The sequence below is a fragment of the Chiloscyllium punctatum genome, chromosome 41, assembly GCF_047496795.1.
Source record: "Chiloscyllium punctatum isolate Juve2018m chromosome 41, sChiPun1.3, whole genome shotgun sequence".
Lineage (NCBI taxonomy): Eukaryota > Metazoa > Chordata > Chondrichthyes > Orectolobiformes > Hemiscylliidae > Chiloscyllium > Chiloscyllium punctatum.
Genome location: NC_092779.1, coordinates 29,323,528 through 29,351,209, shown reverse-complemented (window position 1 = coordinate 29,351,209; position 27,682 = coordinate 29,323,528). Strand labels below are relative to the sequence as shown.

The 27,682-nt window shown below is 42.3% G+C and overlaps 1 protein-coding gene across 1 annotated transcript in view; it reads right to left on the bottom strand.

The window, feature by feature from the left end:
• LOC140464963 (genetic suppressor element 1-like) overlaps window positions 1-27,682 on the bottom strand; it is a 305,622-nt gene that overhangs the window by 260,841 nt on the left and 17,099 nt on the right. The window contains exon 2 of the mRNA XM_072560646.1: window positions 6,238-6,315. Within this exon, the coding sequence (XP_072416747.1) occupies window positions 6,238-6,315 (78 nt within the window). The remainder of the gene's footprint in view (window positions 1-6,237; window positions 6,316-27,682) is intronic.

The following is a 27,682-nucleotide window of genomic DNA, read 5'->3' as shown; positions in this document are numbered from 1 at the left end:
GGGCTTTTTCCTATTTTACTCCAAGCCCCAGTGCCCATGGTTTCCTACATAATCAGAGGTCCACAAATCTCTTCCCAAGTCTCCCTTAGCACACTGCAACAATCAAATGGGGATTCATCTTTCTGGGGCTTCCATTTTGTTTGTAACAAACTAATTGATTTTATTTGGAATATCTTTGACTACAGAAAGCTTGTTGCTCATTTGTTCTGTTTGAATACTTGGATCAATAATTATACATAATATTTATTACTTGTTAATCAACCTCAACTTCAAACTTGTTTGCAATTTCTTCTGATTGCCTCCCTGCTATTGTGGTTGAATTATATTTTTACTGCTCTATTTAACTTCCTATTCCTCTCTGGATTTTTCTTTGTCTCTTTCAGCTTTTTCATGCGTTCTGTTTTTTTTATTTACTGTTTGGTCCCAATGAGCTATTTTGCTTTTATTCTTGTAGGATTTGTACAGACACAGTTTTTCTATTTATTCCACTATTAAATTGTTTGTAAATCAGAATAAAACCACTCCTGACAGAGTTTGCAAGGTCAGCAGCAGGTCATCTCTCTTACAGCATGCACAAGTGCCAATTTGGATGACTCACTGGTACCAACTTGACCAAACCTCCAGAGCAAGAGAACTAATTAAAGTGATTTACTTTTCAAAAGCAAAATTCTACCAGCGCAGATCGCATATGTCTTCAACAATTCTTTCACTGATATGCCAAGATTTCTTCCAAATCTGTAAATTATGTCTCCCAGTTCAAAAAGTATTTGCTTCCGGTTCCACCATCTTGCACTTTTTAATTGCAAGATAGAAGGTGGAGCTCTGCCATTAGCAAAAAAAGACACACTTCAGTGATGTTCTCTCTAAGTCACCTTTCATTCTGGAAGAATCCAAGTTTCTCCATCAATGTTAGCCCTCAAATAAAAATTAGCTTCTGAATGTAAATCACAAATGTGTAGAAGAATGCAAAATCTGGAAAATTGGAAAAAGCTGCCCTTAGAATTGTTCCCAACAGATAATGATTAAATGTGACCTCAATTAATAAGAGTATCATTGTTAATTTCATCCTCCACACTCCGTGCCACCTCCCGTGCAATAGATTTCAAAAGCCTGATTTAGGAGGCCTGCATGAGGCAGGGGTCTAATGAGGGTGGGTGTAGTAGTTAAACTGCAGGGAACTATGGCAGACAAGATCTCCAGCCAGGCCCCTGGTGCAAAATGTTACTGATAGCAGAACTTTCTTCAAAAAAGCTTCCTGCCACAATGGGTTGGTGGGGGGTAAATCTAAACATTCTAGTAGTCATTTTATGAGGCTTTTTTCTTCTTTTCCTGCCTGCATATCAACCAAGTGGGTGTGTAGGCGACCTCCAATGACATAGATCAAGTCTTTCTTCATTTACAGACAGAAAAGAGCCACTATGACACCACCAATTGGCATAGAGGGGATTGCCAGATTTATAATTTAAAAGCATTTTTTACTTTTTTCTGAGCATGTGGAGTGTAGGCTGTCCAGCCCCTACCTTCTTCAGCAGAGGCCATTAATCATGATGGTGCTGTTGAGCAGCAAGGCCCTCACTGGGACAGCATCTCTAGGAGCTGGGTGGCCATCTTGAACAGAACAGCAAGTCCAATAACAGCTTAGTGATGGCTTGACTTGTGTGAAATCCAGAGGAAGTCCCATTAGTCAACTGTGCATGTTGCTGACAATCCTTTCCCATCATTGATGGGTTCCAAACATTTCAATAAATTTTACCCCATGGAACAAAAGAAGGATTTTTCAAGTGTACATTTCTGATAAAGTCCATTAGTTCTCATGCCTACAAAACAACACTGGCTGCACTTCAAAGTTATTCAAGAAGTTTAAATATTAACTTAAGTTTGATCTTTTACAAACAGAGAAATGTGTAATGAAGGGATTGACTGTGCAATCGTATCACCAAACTGTTCAAAAATCTTTACATTTCAGATAAGTTTTACGTAACAAAGAACAACAAAAATTACAGCAAGGAGCAGGCCCTTCGGCCTTCCAAGCCTGTGCCGATCCGGATCCTCTATCTAAACCTGTCACCTATTTTCTAAAGATCTGTATCCCTCGGCTCCCTGCCCATTCATGTATCTATCTAGATACATCTTAAATGACGCTATCATGCCCACCTGCACCACCCTCTGTGTAAAGAACTTTCCAAGCAGTATCTCCCTTAAACTTTTCCCTTCTCACCTTGAACTCGTGACCCCTAGTAATTGAATCCTCCACTGTTGGAAAAAGCTTCTTGCTGTCCACCCTGTCTATACCTCTCATGATTTTGTAGACCTCAATCAGGTCCCTCCTCAATCTCTTCCTTCTAATGAAAATATTTCTAATCTACTCAACCTCTCTTCATAGCTAGCGCCCTCCGTACCAGGCAACATCTTGAGGAACCTCCTCTGCACCCCCTCTAAAGCATCCACATCATTTTGGTACTGTGGCGACCAGAACTGTATGCGGTATTCCAAATGTGGTTGAACCAAAGACTTATACAACTGTAACATGACCTGCCAACTCTTGAACTCAATACCCAGGTCAATAAAGTGGTCAAGAAGGCATATGACATGATGAAGGGAAGCATGCCATATGCCTTCTTGACCACTCTATTGACCTGGGTTGCCACCTTCAGGGTACAGTAGATCTGAACACCAAGATCTCTCTGTACATCAATTTTCCCCAGGACTTTTCCATTTACCGTATAGTTCCTAAATTAATGTTCCTAACAATAGGTTACACTTCGTTTCAGCAATGTACTTTCAGGTCACTCTTAGTTGCCTTACAAGTTCACCGAAGTTGAAATATATCACAATGCTTAGTTATTGTAAAGTATCATGATTCCTCTGACCCCAGACTAGATTAGCATAGCCATTCATATGGATTTGCTTGATACTGATATGTAGGGAATGATCTGAAGTATTCCCATCTATAATATAATTTGCTAGACAATATTGGGATGGATTTTACCACTATTCTGATGCTAGATTTGCAGTGGGGATTGGAGAGGGTGCTTTAGGGTCTGCCTGTAAAAGAGTGAAGGAAGGTGGGGCTGGAGTACCCATTGTCTTTGTGTTGCCATGGCATTTTCAATGTTAGGGAAAGTGGAGAACACTCTTCCTGCTTAGAGCCCAGGGAAGTGGCTAAGAAAGGGTCTCTTCCTGACATTGTTGCTACTTTACCAGCTGTAGGTGAGCCATGCTCGCTTGTCATATTCCAACTGCATAAAAATAGTGAATATGGTTTTAGGTTAGCATCGGTGCTGCATGAACAGCAAAACCACATCCCAAACATGACATCAGAACCTGGACCGGCAGCATTGGGATAATGAGACTTTTCAGAAGGAAGAAGTTGCTCTGCTGGTTTTGGTTTTAAACAGCTGATTTGGAGGTAACAGTTTTAACAAACCACTCCTGATTTGTGACAGATGTCAAACCACAAAATTGCATACTTCCTCACCATGAATTACCTCTCACTGAAATGGCAAGAGCACTGCAGCCAAAATTTACCCTTTACTTGAGAAGTGGTGGAAAGCAGTTCTGGCTCACACCTACATTAAACTTGTGGAGCCCCTTACGTTTTTGTACATAGAGGGGGATTTTCTGTCCATTGAAAATGACTACAAAGAGCCTATGAAAATTACTACCACTTTACATGTCATCAATGCAATAGAATTTCCTGAAACAGAAATCCTGAAAGAGTTACTGCATTATATTGTTTTATTTTGAAGAACACTATTTGAAAAACTACGGCACTTCACTTGTTATAGTTGTAATCAGTATTCCAATGTTCTATTTGCATATATTTTAGCATTACTTGTTATGTAATACCATTTAACAGTCACTGACATAAAAGTTTAACACGAGCAAATTTACAAACTTCAAACTGGTAATTTATGAAAGACAGTGTCTGTTCTGAATGTTGGTAATATTTTGTCAACATTTATGTTGTGCACTATTTAACCTTTTCCCTTTTAGCCATCTTTCAAATAATCATTTCACACATGGCATCTGTTATCTGACCTGCAAATGGAAGTGCATGGCCTGTGCATAACCCAGGAAAAGTGTCAACTCAGCTTCATCCCCACTGCTCTGAGCTATAAGTGACAGGGGAATAGGTCTGGAAAGTGGATAATATTAAAGGTCATTTCCGATATTTTGAAACAGAAAACTATAAGTGCACCATGTCCCCATTACCCAGGTGTAATTATTCACAAAGAAAAGTGTGGCTTCTCAAATTTTAAAGCTGTCTCCATTGGGAACGGCACTGCTGCTGTGCTTCAAGATAAAATTCCTGAGCCAATGTGTAGTTTTTCAGAGCCACTTATACAGTGGAATGACAAATTAATGTTAGTTTAATGCAGTTTTTCTTAAAAAAAAAGTATCTTAACCTTGTTTGGTTAAGTCATGTTTTAAGATTTAATCTGCTCTGAATATAGATCTTATTCAACTTTCTTGAGAGCATTTCTCTATGCTCGCAGTTTCATATTGTTAGCCAAAAACTGAAATGAAGTGCAGAGATAAATAACTACAAAATGTACCATGTTGCATCAAAATAGCTATAAAGCTGCTCTTCCTACCCAAAAACTACCACCGCTGAATCGTTAATGGACAATTGTGTATTTCCTAAAGTCCAACTAATAACTGCTGACAGTCAAGAGGTATGACATTAGATCTGAAAAATGAAGCCAGTTTCGATATATACAAAAAATATAAACAGTTTTCAGTTATTAAATTGGAGTCACTCTTATCACAAATCTTACTCCAGACTGATGCTAACAACAACCATATATTGTTAAAAATTGCTCTAATTCACTCCAATTAAATGGTCACAAAAAATTGTGAAATATTCCAGCTATCATTGTACTGCAACTATGTTCTCCAGCCAAAGACTACGATTTGAGGCTTTTTTTTTACATGGAAATCTTCATGATAATAGCTTTCATCTTTTAAAAAAGTGAAATAATAGGAAAATATTAACATTATTCATTATTCCAGATTTCTTTGTAGAATATTCAGTAATTACCCTCAGAGGCAGATGAGTATTAAGAAATGTATGGGTTAAACATTTCAGTTCCCAATTGTTGGAAATCTGCAGTATTGGGAGCAGCAAGTTTGCCTGAATTATTCACTGACTCTCAGGGTCAGGTATCCCTTTTGCTAACCAGGTTTTCACACATTCCTAAAAGCATAAACTGTGTAAATAGAACAGCAGATGTTTGAAGGCAGGAGTGTTTGATCATGACAGATTGTAAACAGCAGGTGCTTCAAAGCCTCAGGTAACCCTAGACATTCAGCAGTGGTAATGTCCAGTCTCTACATTATAACATGATTATTCATGTTCTCTCTTCCATAAAGATATCAGGACTGATACATCTCAGTGACTATGTTAAAACTGCCAAGAACCACCTCCAAAATGAGGCTATTCTGCCTTTTATTTTTTTTTCATATTGTAAATTTTGTTTTTCCTTTTGTATCATTGTGCTGTGTTCATTGCCTATATAAGGATGAGCAAATAACCAGCTCTCACCTCTCTTGTTGAGGGCACAGTGACTAACTATTAGAAGGCTTGATAAAGTAGCCCTTTTTGGTCATTTGCAATTTTGCCTTTCTTATGGAAACTCTCTCTCTCTCTCTCTCTTTTCCTGGCCTTCCATTACTTTCCCTTTTTATTGTTATTCTCTGTATTCCTTGTCATCCTCCTTTACTGTTCTCTCATTAAGACTCAACAGAACGATAGAGGGGCATCAGCACTGTGTTCACTTTGTGAAGGTTGGTTTCTCCATAAACTTTACCTGAGAAAGCTCGAACATTTTCACTGTGTGCTAAATTTCAGATCACCTACAGCAATCAGTAATTAACTCCACCTGTAGTGTGTTCATCGATGGCAGTTGTCTACAAATTGCAAATTGCAACTTTTATTATGGCCTTTCCCCACAGGCAGCAGGTGCTGGCACCTCGGCTGCCAACAGCCAAGAAAACTGGTGGCAGTTTATCCTACTGTTTCAGTGCAGCTGTCCATAACAAGAAGCATCCCTTCCTCTGCTAATTTCTGACAATGTTGGAAAGTAAATTATTCCAAAGTAGGTACCATAAACATTCATTTTCTCTTAGTCTTTTGATTAGCATCTTGAGTAGAGAAATGCCAAGTTCAAAGAATTTGTTGATAATTACAATATTCAAGTCAGAATATTGGTTGGTATATTTTGCATTATTTACCTTTTACTAAAGGCACATACTTCTTTTTCACCCATTTTCCTCTGCCAGGCACGCAGTCTTCCATGGATAGTTGTTGATCTAGTGCAGATAGGAAAGATGCAGTTAACTATTGCTTTATGGTTCTCTACCTTCAAGTATGTATAGGTAATATATTTATACATGTAGACAAGGTACTATCAAGCATTTAGAGAGATTTAGACCCAGTCAGACTGCTCTCAGGGTGCCCAATTACAGATTTTGTTGGGCTCCATGTAGTTTATCTGCATTCCAGTCAGAGCAGAGCTTTGTACATTAAGCTCTGTGTTATATAATGGAATTGCTGGATGAATTCTGAGGCTCCGATATGTTCCACAGCACAAGACGCAGATTTGCATTTTAAAATCCTGATGGTTAGAGGGAACCCGAGTATTTACTATTCATCTGTCTTAGGTGAATAAAACTTTATATATTGGTTTAGAGCCCAAGTTTTGATCGACGTCTGCATACGACAAGATGTGATACATTTTAGTAGCTGGTGTACAGAATTACTGTTTACTTTTACAATTAATAGGCCTTGCTATCATTTAACCAGCTATTTTGCAAAACAAAATGCATTCAGCTCATTGAGGACATGAAGTCAACTTAGGGAACTTATTATTTAGCATAAAAATCCAAAACACAACAGCAAGCGATATCACAGGAGGAGTCAATCATTAAAAGAGATCCTATTCAAAGGTACTTATAGCAGAAGGAATATTTACAATTAAAAAAAAGCTTATTTAAAACAAGAGATTTTTCTTTACAAAGAAGGGCAAGACTTTAATTTCTTTTATTTTATTCTCTTATTTCAAGTTGAATTCACTTCAGAAACCTCAAGGACTTAATCAACATAATTAACTCTATTATCAAAAACAAGATACAATTAATAGAAATATTGTCATGAAAGCCTTAACAAAAACTCAACACACTACAAGTCACGTGTAGGTCCTATATTAGCGGCCAATTGGGACATCAATTTCAGGATTTTATATCAGAGTATTCAGGTGAACTTCACTCCATCTGAACAGAGGAAAAGTGCTTTCAGAGCTTACTGGCCAATTACGCCCTCAATCATTGAGACATGTCAAGCGTCTATAGGATGCGCCCAAAAGGTTGATTAGGGAAAAAAGTTTCCTTGGGAGATTAGGAGGGGCAAGAGTACCCCCCTGTATCCTCCAAGAAATGTCTGGGCCTCCATCCTAACGGACTCACCCTCATTTCCAAAGCTGAAACCCTGCAAAAGTTTAGCGATCACTCAACTAAACCACATGATTGAAACACACTTGTTAGTTTGCTAGGTGTCACTCTGCAGTTGTTTTGTGTGGCCAACTAACTGTGCGAGATGATAATCAGGTCAAGACTCCCGCAGAGATTCCACAGTGGAAAGTTCAGCAGCTCTCCCACAGTTTCCCATCTGGGAGATAAAATCCATGCTTCATTTATGATTACCACATGCAAGAAAATAGAACAACTGAGGTTTTCTGCTTCTTTGCTCACTGGCTTGTGCTTCCCTACCCATTCAATTCACTGGAAAGTACATCTTTGACTGATGAGTGCAGAAGTACAAATACTTAAGACAGACTGTGGAACTCACATCAGCAGGAAGTTAAAAGATTAGAGGATTACAGAGAAACAGTAAAATGATAATAATCAGTGTGGCCTTTTAGGGAATCCTTGAAATTGCAAATGCGAAAATAAATATTGACAATACCTCTGATTATCCAGGTCTAATGAGGATTTAAGGAAAATCCTAAATGGTGTTGGTAACCAAACAAAGGATTCGAACTGGAAATCTATTCGATATGCTTTGTTGAAGTTAACAATGTTGAAGTTAACCCTTCTCATCTGTTTTCATTCTCTTGCTTCCAGCAGGATAGCCAACATCAGTAAAATCGAAGGAGGAAGTTTTGCGCTGCTTATGCAGGAGCAGGTCCAGTTATTGTAATCCTCATAACATATGATTGGACTTGGCAGAATGGCTGTCATATAACAGATTAATATAGACATTCACAACAGTGGGACCTTTATGAAATCATGTTTGCATAAATACCTCAATATTATTGCTGTCTTAAAAGATTCTACATTTGTAATCTTAAATTCCCTTTGCTCACAGGTTGGAGTTAGTAGATTAGATTTAGCATTATTGTCACATGTACTCACATGACTACAGTGAAACTTTCACAAGTCACCACTTACAGCACCATCCTAGGTACCACGGTGCCTAGCTACAGATTCTTAAGTACAGATTCTTAGGGGAAAAAAAGAAAAAGAACAAAATGAAAGGTCCAGCAATAAATCAGAAAGATAGAGAAATGAGAGTTCTGAACAACAGTTACTCTGACCCAGACTGTGCCAGGTTTCACTTCAAGGCCAGGAGTCCGAGTCCACCCCGAGGGGAAGAGTCCAGTTCTATGCAGGTGGGGGGTAGGAGTCTGAGTTCATACCGAAGGGGGGTGTCTGAGTCCGTCCCGAGGGGCAGGAAGTCTGAGTCCATCCTAAGGCTGGGAGTCTGAGTCCATCCTGAGGGTGGGGGTCTGAATCCACCCCAAGGCCAGGAGTCTGAGTCCATCCCGAGTGTGGGAGTCTCGGGAGTCTGAATTCATTGGGAGAGCAGGAGTCTGAGTCCACCCCCAGGGGCGGGGAGTCTGAGTCCATCCCGAGGGCAGGAGTCTGCATCCACCCCGAGGCTAGGAGTCTGAGTCCATCCAGAGTGGTAGGGAGTCTGAGTCCATGACGAGGTGGGGGGGGAGTCTGAGTCCATGCCAAGGAGTGGGGGGGGGGGGAGGAGTCTGAGTCCATCCAGAGAGACGGGGAGTCTGAGTCCACCCAGAGGGGTGGGGAATCTGAGTCCACTCCAAGGCTCGGAGTCTAAGTCCATCCCAAGGGCGGGAGTCTGAGTCCATCTAGAGGGCGGGGAGTGTGAGTCCATCCCGAAGGCGGGATTCTAAATCCGCCCAAAGGCCAGGGTCTGAGTCCATCCAGCGTGGCGGGGAGTCTGAGTCCACTCCAAGGCCAGGAGTCTGAGTCCATTCCAAGGGGCGGGGTGTCTGAGTCCATTTCAAGGGGCGGGGTGTCTGAGTCCATCCCGAGAGGCGGGGTGTCTGAGTCCATCCCGAGGGGCGGGGTGTCTGAGTCCATCCGAAGGGCGGTGTGTCTGAGTCCATCCTGAGGGTAGGAGTCTGAGTCCATCCCAAGGGGCGGGGTGTCTGAGTCCATCCCGAGGGGCGGGGTGTCTGAGTCCATCCCGAGGGGCGGTGTGTCTGAGTCCATCCTGAGGGTAGGAGTCTGAGTCCATCCCAAGGGGCGGGGTGTCTGAGTCCATCCCGAGGGGGGGTGTCTGAGTCCATCCCAAGGGGCGGTGTGTCTGAGTCCATCCTGAGGGTAGGAGTCTGAGTCCATCCCAAGGGGCGGGGTGTCTGAGTCCATCCCGAGGGGGGGTGTCTGAGTCCATCCCAAGGGGCAGGGTGTCTGAGTCCATCCCGAGGGTGGGAGTCTGAGTCCATCCCAAGGGGCGGGGTGTCTGAGTCCATCCCGAGGGCGGGAGTCTGAGTCCATCCCAACGGCGGGAGTCTGAGTCCATCTAGAGGGCGGGGAGTGTGAGTCCATCCCGAGGGCGGGATTCTGAATCCGCCCAAAGGCCAGGGTCTGAGTCCATCCAGCGTGGCGGGGAGTCTGAGTCCACTCCAAGGCCAAGAGTCTGAGTCCATTCCAAGGGGCGGGGTGTCTGAGTCCACTCCAAGGCCAAGAGTCTGAGTCCATCCCAAGGGGCGGGGTGTCTGAGTCCATCCCGAGGGGCGGGGTGTCTGAGTCCATCCCGAGGGGCGGTGTGTCTGAGTCCATCCTGAGGGTAGGAGTCTGAGTCCATCCCAAGGGGCGGGGTGTCTGAGTCCATCCCGAGGGGGGGTGTCTGAGTCCATCCCAAGAGGCGGGGTGTCTGAGTCCATCCCGAGGGCGGGAGTCTGAGTCCATCCCAACGGCGGGAGTCTGAGTCCATCTAGAGGGCGGGGAGTGTGAGTCCATCCCGAGGGCGGGATTCTGAATCCGCCCAAAGGCCAGGGTCTGAGTCCATCCAGCGTGGCGGGGAGTCTGAGTCCACTCCAAGGCCAAGAGTCTGAGTCCATTCCAAGGGGCGGGGTGTCTGAGTCCATTTCAAGGGGCGGGGTGTCTGAGTCCATCCCAAGGGGCGGGGTGTCTGAGTCCATCCCGAGGGGGGGGTGTCTGAGTCCATCCCAAGGGGCGGGGTGTCTGAGTCCATCCCGAGGGTGGGAGTCTGAGTCCATCCCAAGGGGCGGGGTGTCTGCGTCCATCCCGAGGGCGGGAGTCTGAGTCCATCCCAAGGGCGGGAGTCTGAGTCCATCCCAAGGGGCGGGGTGTCTGAGTCCATCCCAAGGGCGGGAGTCTGAGTCCATTCCAAGGGGTGGGAGTCTGAGTCCATCCCAAGGGGCGGGGTTTCTGAGTCCATCCCAAGGGCGGGAGTCTGAGTCCATCCCAAGGGGTGGGAGTCCGTGGACATTGCTGACAATGCCCCAGAGGGTAGGATGTAAGAAGGGAATAAAATGCGAAAAGACAGAGAAAATACAGGAAAGAAACAGATGGAGCAGGTGAGCTCTGGTTCAGGAGTCCTACTCATCACCATCTTAGTTTGGTTCATATGTATGTACTGCACTAGTACAAAGTACATAAAGAAGCACAAAATGGGTAAATCTGAGTCTGTATCCCATTTTACAGTTTATCCGTTACAGTTTTGTAAAATTCTGCCTCGCTCCCATCTACACACCCAACATATTACATCAATACCCTAAGAGGTGTTACAGTTTACTTGAGTTTTGATTAGTGGAGCCATTCTCGCCCTGAGGCCAAGTGAATTTTCTCTCCATATCTCACCAAATCCACCCTATGTGATGCCATTTGAGCCCTCAAGATAAGAATAATATCTGAATTCACCCTAGACTTACCACACTGTTCCTGGAGCAATTTGCCACTCACTAGAAATCCCAGAAATTGACCGGTATTTCTTAGCTCGCAGCCATATTTAAAGGGCCATTGTGAACTGGATAAGAGCTGTCAGACCAGAGCTTCCCCACTTGACTCCTGATGTTTACCTCAGATATTTGTCCCCTTGATGATAAGGGGAAATTGGTGCCCAACTTTACGCACAGAGTACAGGGGTTGTGGGGGTTGCTTGCTGGATGGAATGGTACACAACTGGGATTTCCTTTTTCCTGAGGACTAGCAATGGGATCAATGACATCAAACCATGCCAACCTAGGTAAGAGCAGAGTCAGCCACTGAGTGGATTTCACAGATGCAGGTTCATGTGACTGGTACCCATGGAGTGTGCTGAAGATGTTGGCACCCAGCGTCCAACATGGAGGTCATTGGAACAAGCAGCGAGTTGAAACTGCCAAGAATCTGCTCTGGGTTTCCATGTCAGAGTTTCTCAATGGCTAATTTGTTTGGTGAGTTTGGTAAGATTGGAACCCATTCTGAGCTAACCTGTTAACAAGATGTTTAACAGGCAATACTGAGCATCAATGGTAAACCTGCTGTTGTCTAACGAGAATCACGGCACATTGGCTTGAGAAAAATGAATATGATGCAATCTTGACATTAAGATTGGTCTCGCCAAACATCTCACCTAGTTCTACCACTCATCTTGCTATAGCCCAGGTTGCTGAGAAGCTGGGAAGATTCTGTCTTGCATTTCTGCAACCCTACACAGTCATAGTAGAATATTTAAACTTACATCTGCTCTGGTTTTCAGCATTTACCAGCAAGGATTGGTCACTGGACCCCACAAAGAATGCCCATACCTCCCTTCCTCACTTCCAGTGCACTGGGCTTTCCATAAGACGATCGGAGCAGAAGTTAGGCCATTCGGCGCATCGAGTCTGCTCCACCATTCAATCATGGCTGATAGGTTTTTCAACCCCATTTTCCCACTTTCTCCTCATAACCTTTGATCTACTTGACAATCAAGAACTTATCTCTCTATGTCTTAAATATACTCAATGACCTGGTCTCCACAGCCTTCTGCGGCAATGAATTCCACAGTTTCACCACTCTGGCTGAAGAAGTTTCTCCTTATCTCTGTTCTAAAAAGTCTTCTCTATAAGACTGTGCCTTCAGGTCCTCATTTCTCTTGCCAATGGAAACATCTTCCCTAATATCCACTCTGTCCAGGCCATTCAGTATTCTGTTAGTTTCAGTCAGATCCCCATCTCATCCGTCTAAACTTATCAAATATAGTCCTAGAGCCCTCAAACACTCCTCATATGTTAAGACTTTCATTCCTGGGATCTTTCTTGTGAACTTCCCCTGGACCCACTCCAGGGTCAGTACATCTTTCCTGAGGTATAGAGCCCAGAATCGTTCACAATATTCTAAATGTGGTCTGACCAGAGCCTTATAAAGCCTTAGTAGTACATCCCAGCTTCCATATCTTGAGATGAATGACAATATTGTATTTCCCTTCCTAACTACCAACTCAACCTGCAAGTTTACCATAACAGAACCCTGGACTAGGACTCCCAAGTTCCTTTGTACTTTAGATTTCTGAATATTCTCCTCATTTAGAAAATAATCTATGCCTCTATTCTTCCTAACAAAGTGCCTGACCTCTCACTTTCCCACGTTATATTTCATCTGTGATTTCTTTGTACATTCTCCTAACCTATCTATATCTTTCTGCAGTCTCCCTGCCTCCTCAATACTACCAGCCCCTTTGCCTATCTTTGTATCATCTGCAAACTTAGCCAGAATTCCCTCAGTTCCTTCATCCAGTTCATTAATGTATAAAGTGAAAAGTTGTGGTTTCAACACTGACCTTTGTGGAACACCACTTGTCACCAGCTTCCATCCTGAGAAGGACCCTTTTATCCCCACTCTCTGCCTTCTGCCAGACAGCCAAGCTTCTATCCATGCTAGTATCTGGCCCTCATCTTACTGAGCAATCTCTTGTGCAACACCTTATCAAAGGCCTTCTGGAAGTTTAGATAGACAACATCCATTGGCTCTCCTTGGTCTAACCTATTGACTACATCCTCAAAGGATTCTACCAGATTTGTCAAGCATGACCTCCCCATGATGAAACATTGCCCTATCTTACCATACACTTCCAAGTATTCAGAAATCAGAATAGACAGCAATATCTTACCATCTACTGAGGTCAGGCTAATCGGCCTATAATTTCCCATTTTTTGCCTTGCTCCCTTCTTGAACAGGGGTGTTACATTAGCAGTTTCCTCTGGGACCCTCCCTGACCCCAATGATTGTGGAAAGATCACTACTAAAGCCTCCACTATCTGTTCAGCTGTCTCCTTCCGAACTCTAGGGTGTAGCCCATCTGGTCCAGGAGATTTATCCACTTTCAGACCTTCCAGCTTTTCTAGCATCTTCTCCTCAGTGATGACTCTCCGGAATGCTGGGTATCATTCTTTTGGTTCCTGGCATCAACTTCCTTTTTGCTCTGCCTGACAACAACCCTGGTCACCTGCTTCAGGGGCAACAGACCATGGGCATGCTCAGCTAGACCCGCACTGCCAAGATTGGGGCAACATTCCTGCTAATCCTAGTTCATATTTGATGAATTTCTGCTCAGAGTTAAGATCAGAGTTATGCTGCTGTATAATAGCAGTTATGTTATCCTATGGCTAACTTTGCTTGGATGGAATTATGCCTCTGGAAAGCCACAAAGTCAAACTGCCTTTAAACGAACATAGACCATGACCAATCCAAGTGCATGTATAATTTGTTCACCTGACTTAGCAGATTGGAACATTTTTGTCCTACAGGCTACAAGCTGACAACATGCTTTGGGATTGTTTGGAAGTAATAATAGGTGACACCTGAAGAGTGATGTTTAAACTGTAAGGCATATTTTCAACTTCATGTCCAGATGTAAGACTGACATTTACTGATTGACTGCCAGAGGCAATGGGATTGACTCTTAACTGCCCTCCGAAATATTCAAGTTGTGTCTGGAGAGGCATTGACCGAGTGGTATTATTGTTAGACTATTAATCCAGGGACCCAGGCTAATGTTCTGGGGACTTGGACTCAGATCTCACCATGGCAGATGGTGGAACTTGAATTCAATAAAAACCTGGAATTAAGAGTCCAATGATTACCTTGAAACCATCGTTGAATGTTGGGATAAAATCAATCTGTTTCACTAATGTCCTTTTCAGAAGGAAACTGCCATCCTTACCCAGTCTGGCCTACATGTGACTCCAGACCCACAGCAACATAGTTGACACCTCACTGGGATGGATCACTTGGTACAACTCCTACCCTCTGGGCAATTCGGGATGGGCAATAAATGCTGGTTTGATGACTATCAAACAAGATGAAGAAATCCTACATAGTGGCACTGGATTTTCTCAGTGAGCATCTGATATCAACAAACACATCAAGTTAGACCTCATCTACCATCCCCTGAGAAAAAGAACAGGAAGTGATGTCACCACAGGAAATGACATCACCACAGGAAATGACATCATCAAACCAAAGAACCCCAAACATATAAATAGAAAGCAGGAACTATCAGCCATGTGTCTCCTGAGGCTCACTGAAGATGTTACCTAGTAGGGTGTTGAAACATCTAGAAATGAGCCTTCCAGCTCAGCGAGCAAACCTACATCCAGAACCTCAACGTGAGCTACGTATCTTCTCAAAACTCACTCAAAACAGCACGTCAGCAGCCCAGGGTGTGAGAAATGATCATGTGATTTTGCCCAGATTTTGCAAACACCATCTAATTAGGGATGACAGAGCAGTTTTTGATGCTTAATGGCCAATAGGAGGCCTTCCATTTTGAAAGGAGCAGTAGGCAATGATATCAAGTAAATGAATGAGATGCAGAGAACGTGGTTCAAAATGGACATGTCTGCTCACTAATAGTGCTTTTTACAGCTACCTTGAGCCAGCTAGACTGACCAGACTGCCATCCGCTCAGGCAGGAACCAGCCTGTATTTGGCTGCAGGGTGCCTACATGGAAGCTGCATCTCCCCACTGAGGTTAAGGGCGGGCTTGAAGCTGAATTTGACTGGTCAAGGGAACAGAGATATGATTCCATCAATTTCAGGGTCCCAATCTTCAAAACATCAGGATCCCTAGGTGTGAGAGTCCAAGGAGTGTTAGGTAGAACATACAATGTACTAATGGGTCATTTGATACTAGAATAAGCTTATGTTTATAATTCACTCAGCTCATCTTCCCCCATTTCTTAGTCTAATCCTATCAATATAAATGTTCTGCTCTGTTCTGCTTCATATTCATCTAACCTCTCTTTAAAATACACCTATGATAATTGCCTCCATTTCTTCTTATTAGATTAGATTCCCTACAGTGTGGAAACAGGCCCTTTGGCCCAACAAGTCCACACCGACCCTCCAAAGAGTAACCCACCCAGACCCATTTCCCTCTAACTAATGCACCTAACGCTATGGGCACTTTAGAATGGCCAATCCACCTGACCTGAACATTTTTGCACTGTGGGAGAAAACCGCAGCACCCGGATGAAACCCATGAAGACATGGGGAGAATGTGCAAACTCCACACAGACAGTTGCCTGAGGCTGGAATTGAACCTGGGTCCCTGGTGCTGTGAGGCAGCAGTGCTAATCAACCATTTTCTGAATGGATAAAATTGTTGTTCTGAATGCACTATTTGAAGTATTAGCGATTGTGGTATATTTATGTCAATGAAAACATCTTCATATTATCCAAAGCTTTCATAATCTTATAAAATTCCATAGGATCAGTCCCAGGAACCAAGCTGCTCATCATTCACATAAACAATATACACTCGGAAACTGGAATGCAGTTTCAAAATTTGCTGATGAAAATAAATTGTGGGTCTCCGTTATTGCCAAGAATTACCGCAACAACATGCAGGAAGACATTCATAAACTTGCACAATGGGTGTCTCATTGACAAATAAACATATTTATAGATAAGAATAAGATGGTACATTTTGAGTGAAAGAAATAATAATCTAATCGGCCAAGAGGTCATTGCTTTCCTGAAGTGAAAAACAGGAGCTGCTCCAACCTTTCTTGATCAATTCAATTGGTCAATTCTGGCACCATTTTTTCATCAGTGTATCCATATTTTATTTAATATATACATTCACTGGTGTCCACTAAACATGGTTCTTGAAGTTTTCTCTGAATTTCAACAGCCAAAATGTCGATTTCTCCACCTTCTGATGCTGCATGCTTGCTGTGTTCTTCCAGCTTCCTGCTTGTCCACCTTGGATTCCAGCATCTGCAGTTTTTTTGTCTCAAAAAACGAGCATGTACTTTGTGTTTTTTTTAGCAATGGTGCTATTAACCTGTGTCTCTATGTTTAATAGCGTTTAATGGTTTGTGTACCTTGTGATTTCTTTGCAGGATAGAAACGCTGGAGCATACACATGAAGTTCCAAAACACGACTGAAATGGGAGAATTCCAATTTGTATATGCATATGTAAATGTCTATAAAAGGATGCTTTTAAAAATGTGCAGCCCCACCTTTACTAAACCATTGAATTCCAACAGGACGAAAACGGGCCATTTGGCCTATCAAGTCCACTGACCCTTCAAAGAGTAACCCACCTAGACTCACCCTATTCCTGTAACTCTGCATTCAACAGGCTTATCCACTTAAACTATACATCTCTGGACATTACAGGATAACTTAGCATAGCCAATCCACCTAACCTGTAGATCATTGGAGGAATGTGGAGCACCTGGGAGAAACCCACACAGCCACAGGGAGAATGTGTGAACTCTACAAAGACAGTTGCCCAATGGTGGAATCAAATCTGGGTCCCTGGTGCTGTGAGGCAGCAGGACTATCCACTGAACCACCGTGGCACCAACCCTTGCCCCAATCCCTCTGTTCCTTGGCTGATTAGACTATTATTCCTTTCATTCAAAATGTACCATCTTATTCCTATCTATAATTATGTTTATTTGTCAATGAGACACCCATTGTGCAGGTTTATGAATGTCTCTCTGCATGTCGTTGCAGTAATTCTTGGCATTAACCAAGCCACACAATTTATTTTCGTCAGCAAATTTTGAAATTGCATTCCAGTTTCTGAGTATGTATAGTTTATGTGAATGATGAGCAGCTTGGTTCCCAGGACTGATACAATAGAAGAACATTTTTGATTTTTATAAAATTAATTTGAGTGATTATTTTAAATCTTTACTTTCTGCGTTCTGCATTGTAGTCAGTTTGCTATTCATTTGGCTACTTATCCTCTGACTCCAGTTTGTCACAACCACAGAAACTAGACAGATGTCCACATGCACACACACAACATTTTTTTTATTCATCAAGAAAAATGAATCAATTTGTTTTAATTTGAATAAAGCATAAAATATCTAACCGACATGCAGTTAGCAGTCTGCTGCATATGAACTGAATCTGTTTTTCAGTCTCTTTCTCACACAACTGCACATATACTGAATTGATCTGTTTGTTTTAAAGAAATTCTCAATGTAAACATTAATGTATAAAGATTTTCAAATGGTTGCCTTAGATTATTTTTAAATAATTCTGAAAATAAACAGCAGCTACTGTTGGGAAATTGAACAGAACGATTTTCTAGTTGTATATCAGTTGGGAAATCTATGCACATGACAGATGTTCAGACTCGAGGATCTGTCATCAGTTGTCAGAGACATGACTGGAAAGAAAACTATCAAATCCAAGCCAAAGGTTGTGAAAGAGATTGAGATTAAAATGTTCACCTCTTGACATCCAGTGTAATTACTATCAGTGAATACTTAACCATCAACATTTTGGGCTTACAAATGACCTGAAGCTGAACTGGAGCAGCCATATAAATAGTGTGGCTAAAAGAGCAAGTCAAAGGTTAGCAATCCTGTGTTAACTTACTTACTGACTGCTCTATGAGACACAAGTCAAGAATGTGATGGAATACACTCCAGTTGCCTGGATGAATGCTGCTCCAGCAACAGTCACGAAGTTCAACACCATCAGGCCAAACCTGTTCACTTGATTGGCACCCCATCTATTGCATTCATCCCTCCATCAACCAACACACAGAGGCAGAGTGTACCATCTGCAAGCTGACTACAACAACTCACCATGACAGCATCTTCTAAACCCTTGACCTCAACCACCTAAAAAGGCAAAGGTAGCAGATAGATGTGTACATCAGCCCTCCAAGCTCACCTTCAAGTCACACACCATCCTGACTTAGAAATATATTGCCTTTCCTTCAGCGTCATTGCGTCAACATCCTGTAACTCTTTACTAACAGCATTGTGGGTGTAATTGCAGTAAGGACAGCAACAGTTCAAGAAGGCAGCTCACCACTACCTTCTCAAAGTCAATTCAGGATAGGCAATTCTGACCTAGCCAGAGGCACCCACATCCTGTGAATCAATTTTTAAAAAGAAAATCATTGATCTTGATTGGTCATTATTGATTGGCTGCTTAGACAATTCCATAAGGGCTTCTCAGTGGTAGATTTCCAATAATTCCCATGCTTTTGGTTTGTGTGTGCTTCATAACTTCTGCTCATTATTTACTGGTTTTCAATGAGACTGCATCAATGTATGACAGGGACAATGTACCTGTTATACAAGAAATAAGCGTACATTGCAAAACATTTCTGAAATCATAAGTAATTATATGAGATAAATATTTTCAGTTTGCAAGTTGCATTTTTGTTGGAAAAGTTGCATTGTCAATGCACCATAATATTAGTCAATCAAATCTTTGCTCCCAGACATCTTTTGCAGATGATTCTTGGAATTAGGATGCGTCTGGAGACTGGCTGTACACTAAAGTATACTGCTCTCCAGAACTCAAAATGCAAAGAGTCTTTCTTCTCTGCTCCCTGGTCTTATTTGGTTTTGAGGGAAACCAGAGGTTCCTTTCCTTTCTTTGGATGAGGGAAAATCTGAGAAATGGTGGACTCAACGCCACTAGAGGGAGCCTTGCTTTTCTTCATGGATTCCAATTGTCTTGTATGAGAATTTTTGCAAGTGATCATAGATTCTCCATGGAGGCTTGGGGCCCACATCTTCAAATAAAACTTTGAATTGTCTTGAAACTTATGTACAATCATTGCCTAGTAATAGCATGTAACTAACAGCTGGTTGCAATTCCTCTGAAGAGAAAAAGTTCTCCCCACCCTCATATTGTGAGTTGCAACGTACTGGGAAGAATTCTATAAAGTTTGTATTGGAGTTTCCTGTAGTCCTTGTTAGGAATATTCATTCAACAGAGATAGTTCACAGACAACCAGAAAAAATTATTCTTAAAACTTGAACTCATAAGTCATTTAAATAGGTAAGCAAAACTGTGCTTGAACTGGGATTAAAGAATCAAAGGAAACATAATCCAATGCAATAGCAAAAGGAATAGTTTGTGTAAATGAAAACAGAATATTTAACTTGGATCACTAAGGGAACATGAACATCAAATTAGCAAGTATCAAATAATTTTTAAAAATTAATTCATGGGATGGTGCTTTGCAGGCTAGGCCAGCATTTATTGCCCACCTCTGTCATTTTACAAAATGAAAAGGTTGGATAAAGTTCTGTAGTATTGCAGAGAGAGCAAGAAGATTACTCTGTCCCTGTTCTATGACTGATAACTCATCTCCAACTTCATTTGATACAAACATTCTCTCACATCCTGCTCAGCACTGGTTGCCAAACACATTAGCGAAGAATCATAAGATTTTTGCCCAAATGCAAGTTGCGTTGAGTTTTTTTGGAAGGTTTCTCATTGTAAGGCCTAGGAAGTTCCTTTGCTATATTCTACCAAACGTGCCTTATTAATGAACTTCCTAACCCTGTGATATGGCATCTCTCATATCTGATTCCATCCCCACTTGTCCAAGTGGCGTGTTGTCCTGGGAGCAGCACTCGGTGGATATCCACTGAAAGATTGATATCCCTTGTGTCGGCACCATCTTTGAAAGGCTTCTGCCATTCCGACAAGCATCTGCAATCCACATTGCCCCATGCTGGAAAGGTAATGGTACAGCAACCATAAAAATACGCTACCCTTGGCACATCATGGCATGGCTGACACTCCCTTCCACAAAACACCCTCATTCTCTCATCTTATTGCTTTGAACCATCAGGCCACACAGTTTAACTGTCCTCTGCTACATCTGATTGATACATTCTCTCTAACTCAGTGCTTCTCTGTTCCCAGTGTCCATTTTGTCATTGTCCAGAAGGGGGATATCATACACAGGCAAACAATTGGACAATTTCAAATCTTGGCTTTTATTTACCGCCAGCAAGTGGGAACACAAACAAAACCAATAGAAGCTGTAGTTCATCCCCACAATACAAACCAAATGATGCCACCATGATCATCATGGTCAATGACTAGTTTACATTTCCTGATCATTGGCTGCACCCAGCTCTCATCTACTGGAGCTGAGTATCAATCAGGTCCTGTCTGACTTGTACCTGTCATACCCAAGGAGAATTCTCTCATCCCCAGTATCCTCATCCATCTCCTCCTTTGCTCCCATTCTCTCAATTCCTCAGCATCCAGCACATCACCTTTTTGTCTGCTCCAACTGTGCACAGCAAAACATGCCAGGATCATGTGGCAAACACTGTCTGGACAGGAGGACCTCCCTTGACCAGTCCAGGCAGCATAACCACATCTTCTGCATGCCCATTGTCTGCTCCACCATGGGTAGCACTGTCTCTGCTCCCTGCATCAGTCAGGGGCTTGTGCAATGCTGTAATGAGCCGCAATCACAGTGGGAAGCCTTTCTCCCCCAGTAGCCAATCTTGTAATGCTCTTGAACCCTCAAATGCTTCAGAATGTAGAAGTTATGGCAGTTGCTCGGTGGGCTCACACCTCCAGGCAGTTGGAACAGTGATTTCAGACCACTGGAATGCGACCGCTTCCCATTGATGAGTTCTGTAATGTCCTGTATGTTCCTGTATGTTCCTCTCTAGGTTCTGTATGGTCCTCTCTAGGAGATGCGTGCACAGTCAAAGGAACCCTGCATGAAGCCAGTTCAGTTTCTGAATTCTACTGCTCAGGCTGCAGTACCGACTTCATTGTTGGGTAATGAAACAAACTGATGTGATCTTGTACAGGTGGCAATAGCCCCTGTCCTAATATATTTGTGGGGGCATAACTGACTGATCCCACAATGGTCACCTTTTGATCTCTGGAATGTGCTAGTTGTACAGAAATTCAGAGTAGCTGGTACCTTAACAGCCATTAGGACAGGATAATCTCCCACTCTTTCAGTCCATAGTACCTTCTCTCGCATCTGACAGTTCTATCACAGTGTCCCAAGAAATACAGAGCTTGTCTCTGGTGAGGCCTGTATTGATGTCAAGAACAACTCACTGCATCCTTTCTGCATTTGCCTAACAGTGAGACAAGTATCTCTCTAGTTGGAACTGAGCTGGCAATTAAGGGGGGATTACATCTTGTTAAACACTTAATTAATGCCACTACTCACTCCATTAATAATCAGCATCCTATCTTATGAAATGTGCCAAACAAGATAGACATCAACAATTCTCAATACATTAATTCTACAAACATCCTTAACCAAAACTAATTAAAGTTAGGTTGATTCCGATTTGAGCTTATAGGCTCTGGTCACCTGACACAAAGGAAAGATGGTTGTAGTTGCTGGGGATCAGTCATCTCAGATGCAGGACATCTCTGTGGGAGTTCCTCAGGACTCAACCATGTTCAACTGTTTCATCAGTAACCTCCCCTCCATCATAAGGTCAGGAGTGGGGATGCTCATTTATGATTACACAATATGCAGCACCATTCACAACTCCTCGGATACTGAAGCAGTTTACATACAAATGCAGCAAGACCTGGATAATATTTAGGTTTAAGCTGACAAGTGGCAAATAACATTCGTGCCTACAAATACCAGGCAAAGACAATCTCCAAAAGAGAATCTAATCTTCACCCCTTGATATTCAATAGCATTACCATCGCTGAATTTCTCAGTACCAACATAGTGAGTGTTACCAGTCCCCAGAAACTGGTCTGGACTAGCCATATTAATACTGTGGCCACAAGAGGAGGTCAAAGGCTTGTACTCCTGCAGCGCACCTCTTGATTCTTCAAAGCCTGCCTACCATCTACAAGCTGTAAGTCAGTAGTGTGATGGAATACTCCCTACTTGCCTGGATGAGTGCAGCTCCAAAAACATTCAAGAAGCTTGACACAATTCAGGACAAAACAGCCCGCTTCTTTGAAATTGTATCCATTCCCCCCATCACTAATGCTCAGTAGCATCAGTGTGTACGATCTACAAAATGCACTGCAGAAATTCACCAAAGATCCTCAGATAGCACCTTCCAAACCTACAATACTTTCCATCTACAAGGACAAGGGCAGCAGATTTGGGGGAACACCACCATCTGCAAGGGTCCTTCCAAGTCACTCACCATCCTGACTTGGAAATATATCATCGTTCCATCACTGTCACTGGGTCAAAATCCTGGAATTCCCTCCCTAAGGGCATTGTGGGTCTACCTACAGCACAAGACTGCAGTGGTTCAAGAAGGCAACTAGGAACAGGTACCACCTTCCCAAGGGCAACTAGGAACGGGCAATAAATGCTGCTCAGCCAGTGACACTCTCATTCCATGAGTGAATAAAAAGACTAGATCATCTGAATTAGAAGTGAGAAATGCCAGAGAGAAAAAACACACATCACTTGGCACCATAAAATGATTTCAATGCATTGGACACTAAAGAGACAGCAAAAGATTTCTTTTGTGCTGTTATGGTAACAGCAATTTTTCAGTGCAATTTTAGCTAGTCACAGCATTGTGAGCACTAACATACTGTTATAACTATAATATAATTATTTACTATACAGCATGATAAATACTAGAATTTTTTTGACAAACTTAAGATAGAAAACCCACATTTCTCCACAGCTGGAAAACATATTCAGTGTTCCAAGTTTTTTTTTGTTGCCTCCAATTCAGCAGCTCAAACAACCATGAAATATTAGACAGAGAATGTTTGCCAAGCAGTGGCCTTTGAGAGATTTGATGGAACATATGTGTGCAGCTTGGCACACTCCCAGATTTTTGCTCAAAGCTTTCAGCACAGCATAATATAATTACTATGCTCTTTCCTTATCTTGTTTAATCTGCGGCATGGTTTTGTATATTCTACCTTTTAGCAGAGAGAAGGATTGGGAATGTGAGGTGCCTGTATTTACATCAATCCATGCAGAAGAGCAATAAGTGGAGCAAGAGTAAGCCATTCAGCCCCTTGAGCTTGTTCTGCCATTTGTAAGATTGTGGCTGATCTTTGACCTCAACTGTCTGATTCCCATATCCCTTGATTACTCTAGAGTCTAAATTCTTATCTATTTCAGCTCAGAGTATTCTCAGCAACTGAGTGCCAATGGTCTTCTTGGATAGTCAGTTCCAAAGATTTTTAGGTCCTTGGGTGAAGCAATTGCTGTTGGAGGTTTCATTCTTTGATGATTGATCACTAATCCTGACACTGTGTCCACAAATGTTCTGGATTTTTTCATCCATGGGAATAGCTTCTCCGCAAACTCTGTCAAGCCCTTTCAGAATTTATGGGCTGGAGTTTTGCTGAGTTGGAGAAACTCGGTAGGACTTTTGAAATGGATGTTTCCCAATCACTGCTCCCTTTCCCGATGCCATGGACAGGGATAGAAAGTATGGACCACTGGCTCCTAGCCAAGGAGCTGATCCAAGCTCCAATTCCAACGTTAGCTCCAGACCCAAACACTCCTGACCTGAGCAGAGCAGCTGCTGTCCCTGGATTGAACACACCAGTTGGAAAATGAGACAAGAGATATAGTCCTCCTTACACTGACCCTAACATAAGAACTGTGCCCATGTCCCTGGCCCAAGCATAATGGAAAAGTCCCAAGCACAGCAGAACCCTGCCCATGTCCCAACCAGAGGTCAGCAACCCCTCCTCTGAATCGAACATGGTGGGCCCACTAGAGTCACACATCTAAGTTATTTGGGCTCTGACGTACTGTCCTTTCAAAGCTCCAGCTCAGTGTCCCCCTTTGTGGTGTGGGAGGTGCAGGCCTGCCCGTTGCCTTCCTGACCTGGCCAACTGCTTTGAGAGTAGGCCTTGACTTATCCTATGGAGTAGGACCAGTCTCACAAGAACTCGGGTTATGGCCCCTCAGAGCAGCTGTAAACAACATTCTGGATGTGAGAACCTTTAGAAAGATAATTCTAAACCTTCCAGCTCAGTGAGCAAACTTATATTCAGAAAGGTAACCCAAAAGCCCTCATTCGTACCCCTTGCCAACCTCAGTGGAACCCCAGACCCTCCCACTTCCCTGAAAATTCAATCAGTGTATATTCTGTTCAGAATCAATTGCTCCTATTGGAACAGTGCCATGTGTGGAAGAGCTTAAAAAAGCTATTCAAAACCTCCTTAACAAAAATGCAACCATCCCATAAAGGTTCCGTCAAGCAACCATTTAAAGTATCACTTGCATAAGCTGTGAAAATTTGACATTGTTTTATGTTGTGTAAATAAACATTGGGCAACAGAAAACATATATGTAAGTAAAAGACTTGAGCTGTCAACCAAGCAACATTTTGCCTTACGTGCAGTTATTTTAACAAAGTAATGGAAGCCTGGGCTCTCAGCCATGGATGCATGAGGCCTTGATTGATTATAATTTTATGGAGTCTAGTCAGCCTTACCACAATAGAAGCTCTTAATTAGCCAATGACCACTGAATGCCACTTCCCAGCTCAGCAGTGACTTCTCGGCTGAAGAGAGGTGGCCAGCGACGGGGAAATGCATGACAGATTTCACTCCTGGAGCCTGTGGTGGGAGGACGGCTGTAACTCTTGCACTCTTTCCACCCAGGGGACAGCCTCAGCAACTCTTGAGAGTCTGCTCCTCCTCACTGGTCTTTGTATCCCCACTCCACCACCATTCCCCCAGGGCTCTCTGTCCAGGAACCATACTGGGAGTCCTATTGCCTTATGTTTCATCTGACTGCCCAATCTTTGTTTTTATGTCTGGATGCAGATCCTGTAATGGCCACAATCCCTGATGGTGCTGCTGAGACCTGAGCATTAGCAACTAAATCCTGGCAGCTCTCCAAGGCAGTATACCCTCCCCAAATAAAGTCTGAAAGCACATCTCCAGCTAATGGCTGCAGGCAGCTGTCAAGAGAGGGATGAGTTCCCTGCTGATGTTTGGTTGATGAAGCCATAGAGCTCACTGCTTATTAAATTGTGCTGTATAAAGCACTGGTCCAGGCTCAAATGGAGTGTTTTGTCCTAATTCAGAGTGTGACACTTTATAGGAAGACTTTAGAGACAGCACAGAAAAGATTCATGAGAATGGTTTCAGGGCAGTGGAACTTCAGTTGTGTGGACATATAGGAGAAGCTGAAAGAATTGGAAGGTGGGAAGAGATCTGATGGAGGTGTTCAAAATCTTGATGGTTCTAGATTGGGAGAAGCAGCTCCTACTGGCAAAAGGGTAAAAAGAACCAGAACATAGTGACTTTAAGCTACATGACACAGGAGCCAAAAGGGAACATGAGGAAAGCCATTTTCTAGCTGCGTGTGGTGCAGTCAAATTGAATCGGTTTTCAAAAGGAAATCAGATTAGCATTTGAAGAGAAAATAGTTGAGGATGATGGGGTAAGAGTTGGGAATTGGAACTGGCCCGGCTGCTTTATGGAGAGCCAACACAGTCACCAATGGTTAAATGGTCCTCTTCTGTATTGTAACCGTTCTCTGATTCAACAATTTATTTGTATGCTTCTGTGAAACTCTGAAATGCTTCACTACATTCAGGAGGCTAGAAAATGTAAGTTGTTGCCGTAATGGTTCTAATCAAGATTATACAATATTTTCCCTATAAGTGTCTTCTTATTAGGCCTCTGTATATCAACTGCATTCATGAACAGGGGGAAGTAAATGCTGTAGCAACCTAGGTAAAGTAAGCAACAGCTCTGAATAATGAGAACAGTTGAGAAATAGTTTCAGTGACTAACTTGAAAGTGAGTCGTGTAATGAACCAAATAGATTAGCTTGTTTCTTTGTAGTCCTTTTAAGAAGCAAACAAACAAATTAGTTTTACTCTATTGATAAGACAAGTAAAAATAAAACTGATGAGACAAAAGAGCTGGCAAATATTGAGACTACTGCTGTGCAAACCGACACAGGCAGCCTTCAATGACAGCATGCACCTGTTACAAAAATGGCATGTTCCTCACAGATGTTTATAGCTGGAATTAAATCTCTTTCTATCATTCTGATCCAAATTCCAATGAAGAAATTTTACAGAAAAAAATTGATACAGCAACATTTATCAAATCATGAGAAAAGTCAGACTTGAATGCTGGTTAATTTATGACATTACTTTTCCCATTATGATATCTAATTCTGTTTTGAATAACATCAATGTTTCTGCCTCTATCACATTTATTAAAAGACTCCTTGAACTACTTGAGTCTTGTTAGTTAAATATATTTTGAGGGTATAAGGAGTTAGACATTTATCATTCTGATGACAAACTGTTTTTTAAAATTATTATTTATTCTCAGCATGTTTACCAACTGGCAGAAAGTTTATATTGTCAGATTTTCCATGCTTAATGGGCAATGTGCAAAGTTCTGGCTGTATCTAAATGTGCTATATGTTTGGCAGAAATTATAAGATTTTGCCTCCCCTATAATACTGACCATACTGACTTAGCTGTAATGCTTGCATTTTGCTACTTTGATGACTGGCATAAGTGCTCATGATAACTAAAATCTACGTGGCAATTAACAGTGTTGCCCATGCTAAAGGGAATGTCTGTCTGTGAGATCATGTTTCTTCCAGATGTTAATCAATCAGCAATAGATTTGATGTTGTATTTTCATATGACAATGCTTGGACATATGGAGAGGAATTTGAACTTCATAGGGATTTCTACTGTTCTCGAATGTATACATCATATGACATTAAGGTTATAATTATGTGGCCATTCTAAATGAAAAATACAGCCACATTATTTTATCCCATACAAGGACACCTCCCAGTGGTCTAGCTATAGAATGGCATGACAGTGAAAAGATTAGCCAGTTAGAACAGAAGCAAATCCGAAATGGCTGCAAAGAAGGAAGTGACTGATTGATTTAACTTAAAATCAATATGTTTAATCTAAGGAATGCAAAAGGAAGGAAATAGCATTGAAATCAGTACATCCTAAAAAAAACTGAACATAATTTTAAACACATGGAAAGCATGGAAGTCCAGCAAGTGAGCAAAAGGCTGAGTAAAATTACTCAAGGATCAGATGTTTACGAAGGCCATTGAGGAGTCAAGGTCTAGTTATGAACTGAAGGGTGAGTCCAGGCAGGACAGGTATATGACTTGCAGGGCTCAAGACAGCAGGGTTCCTGAGGAAAGAG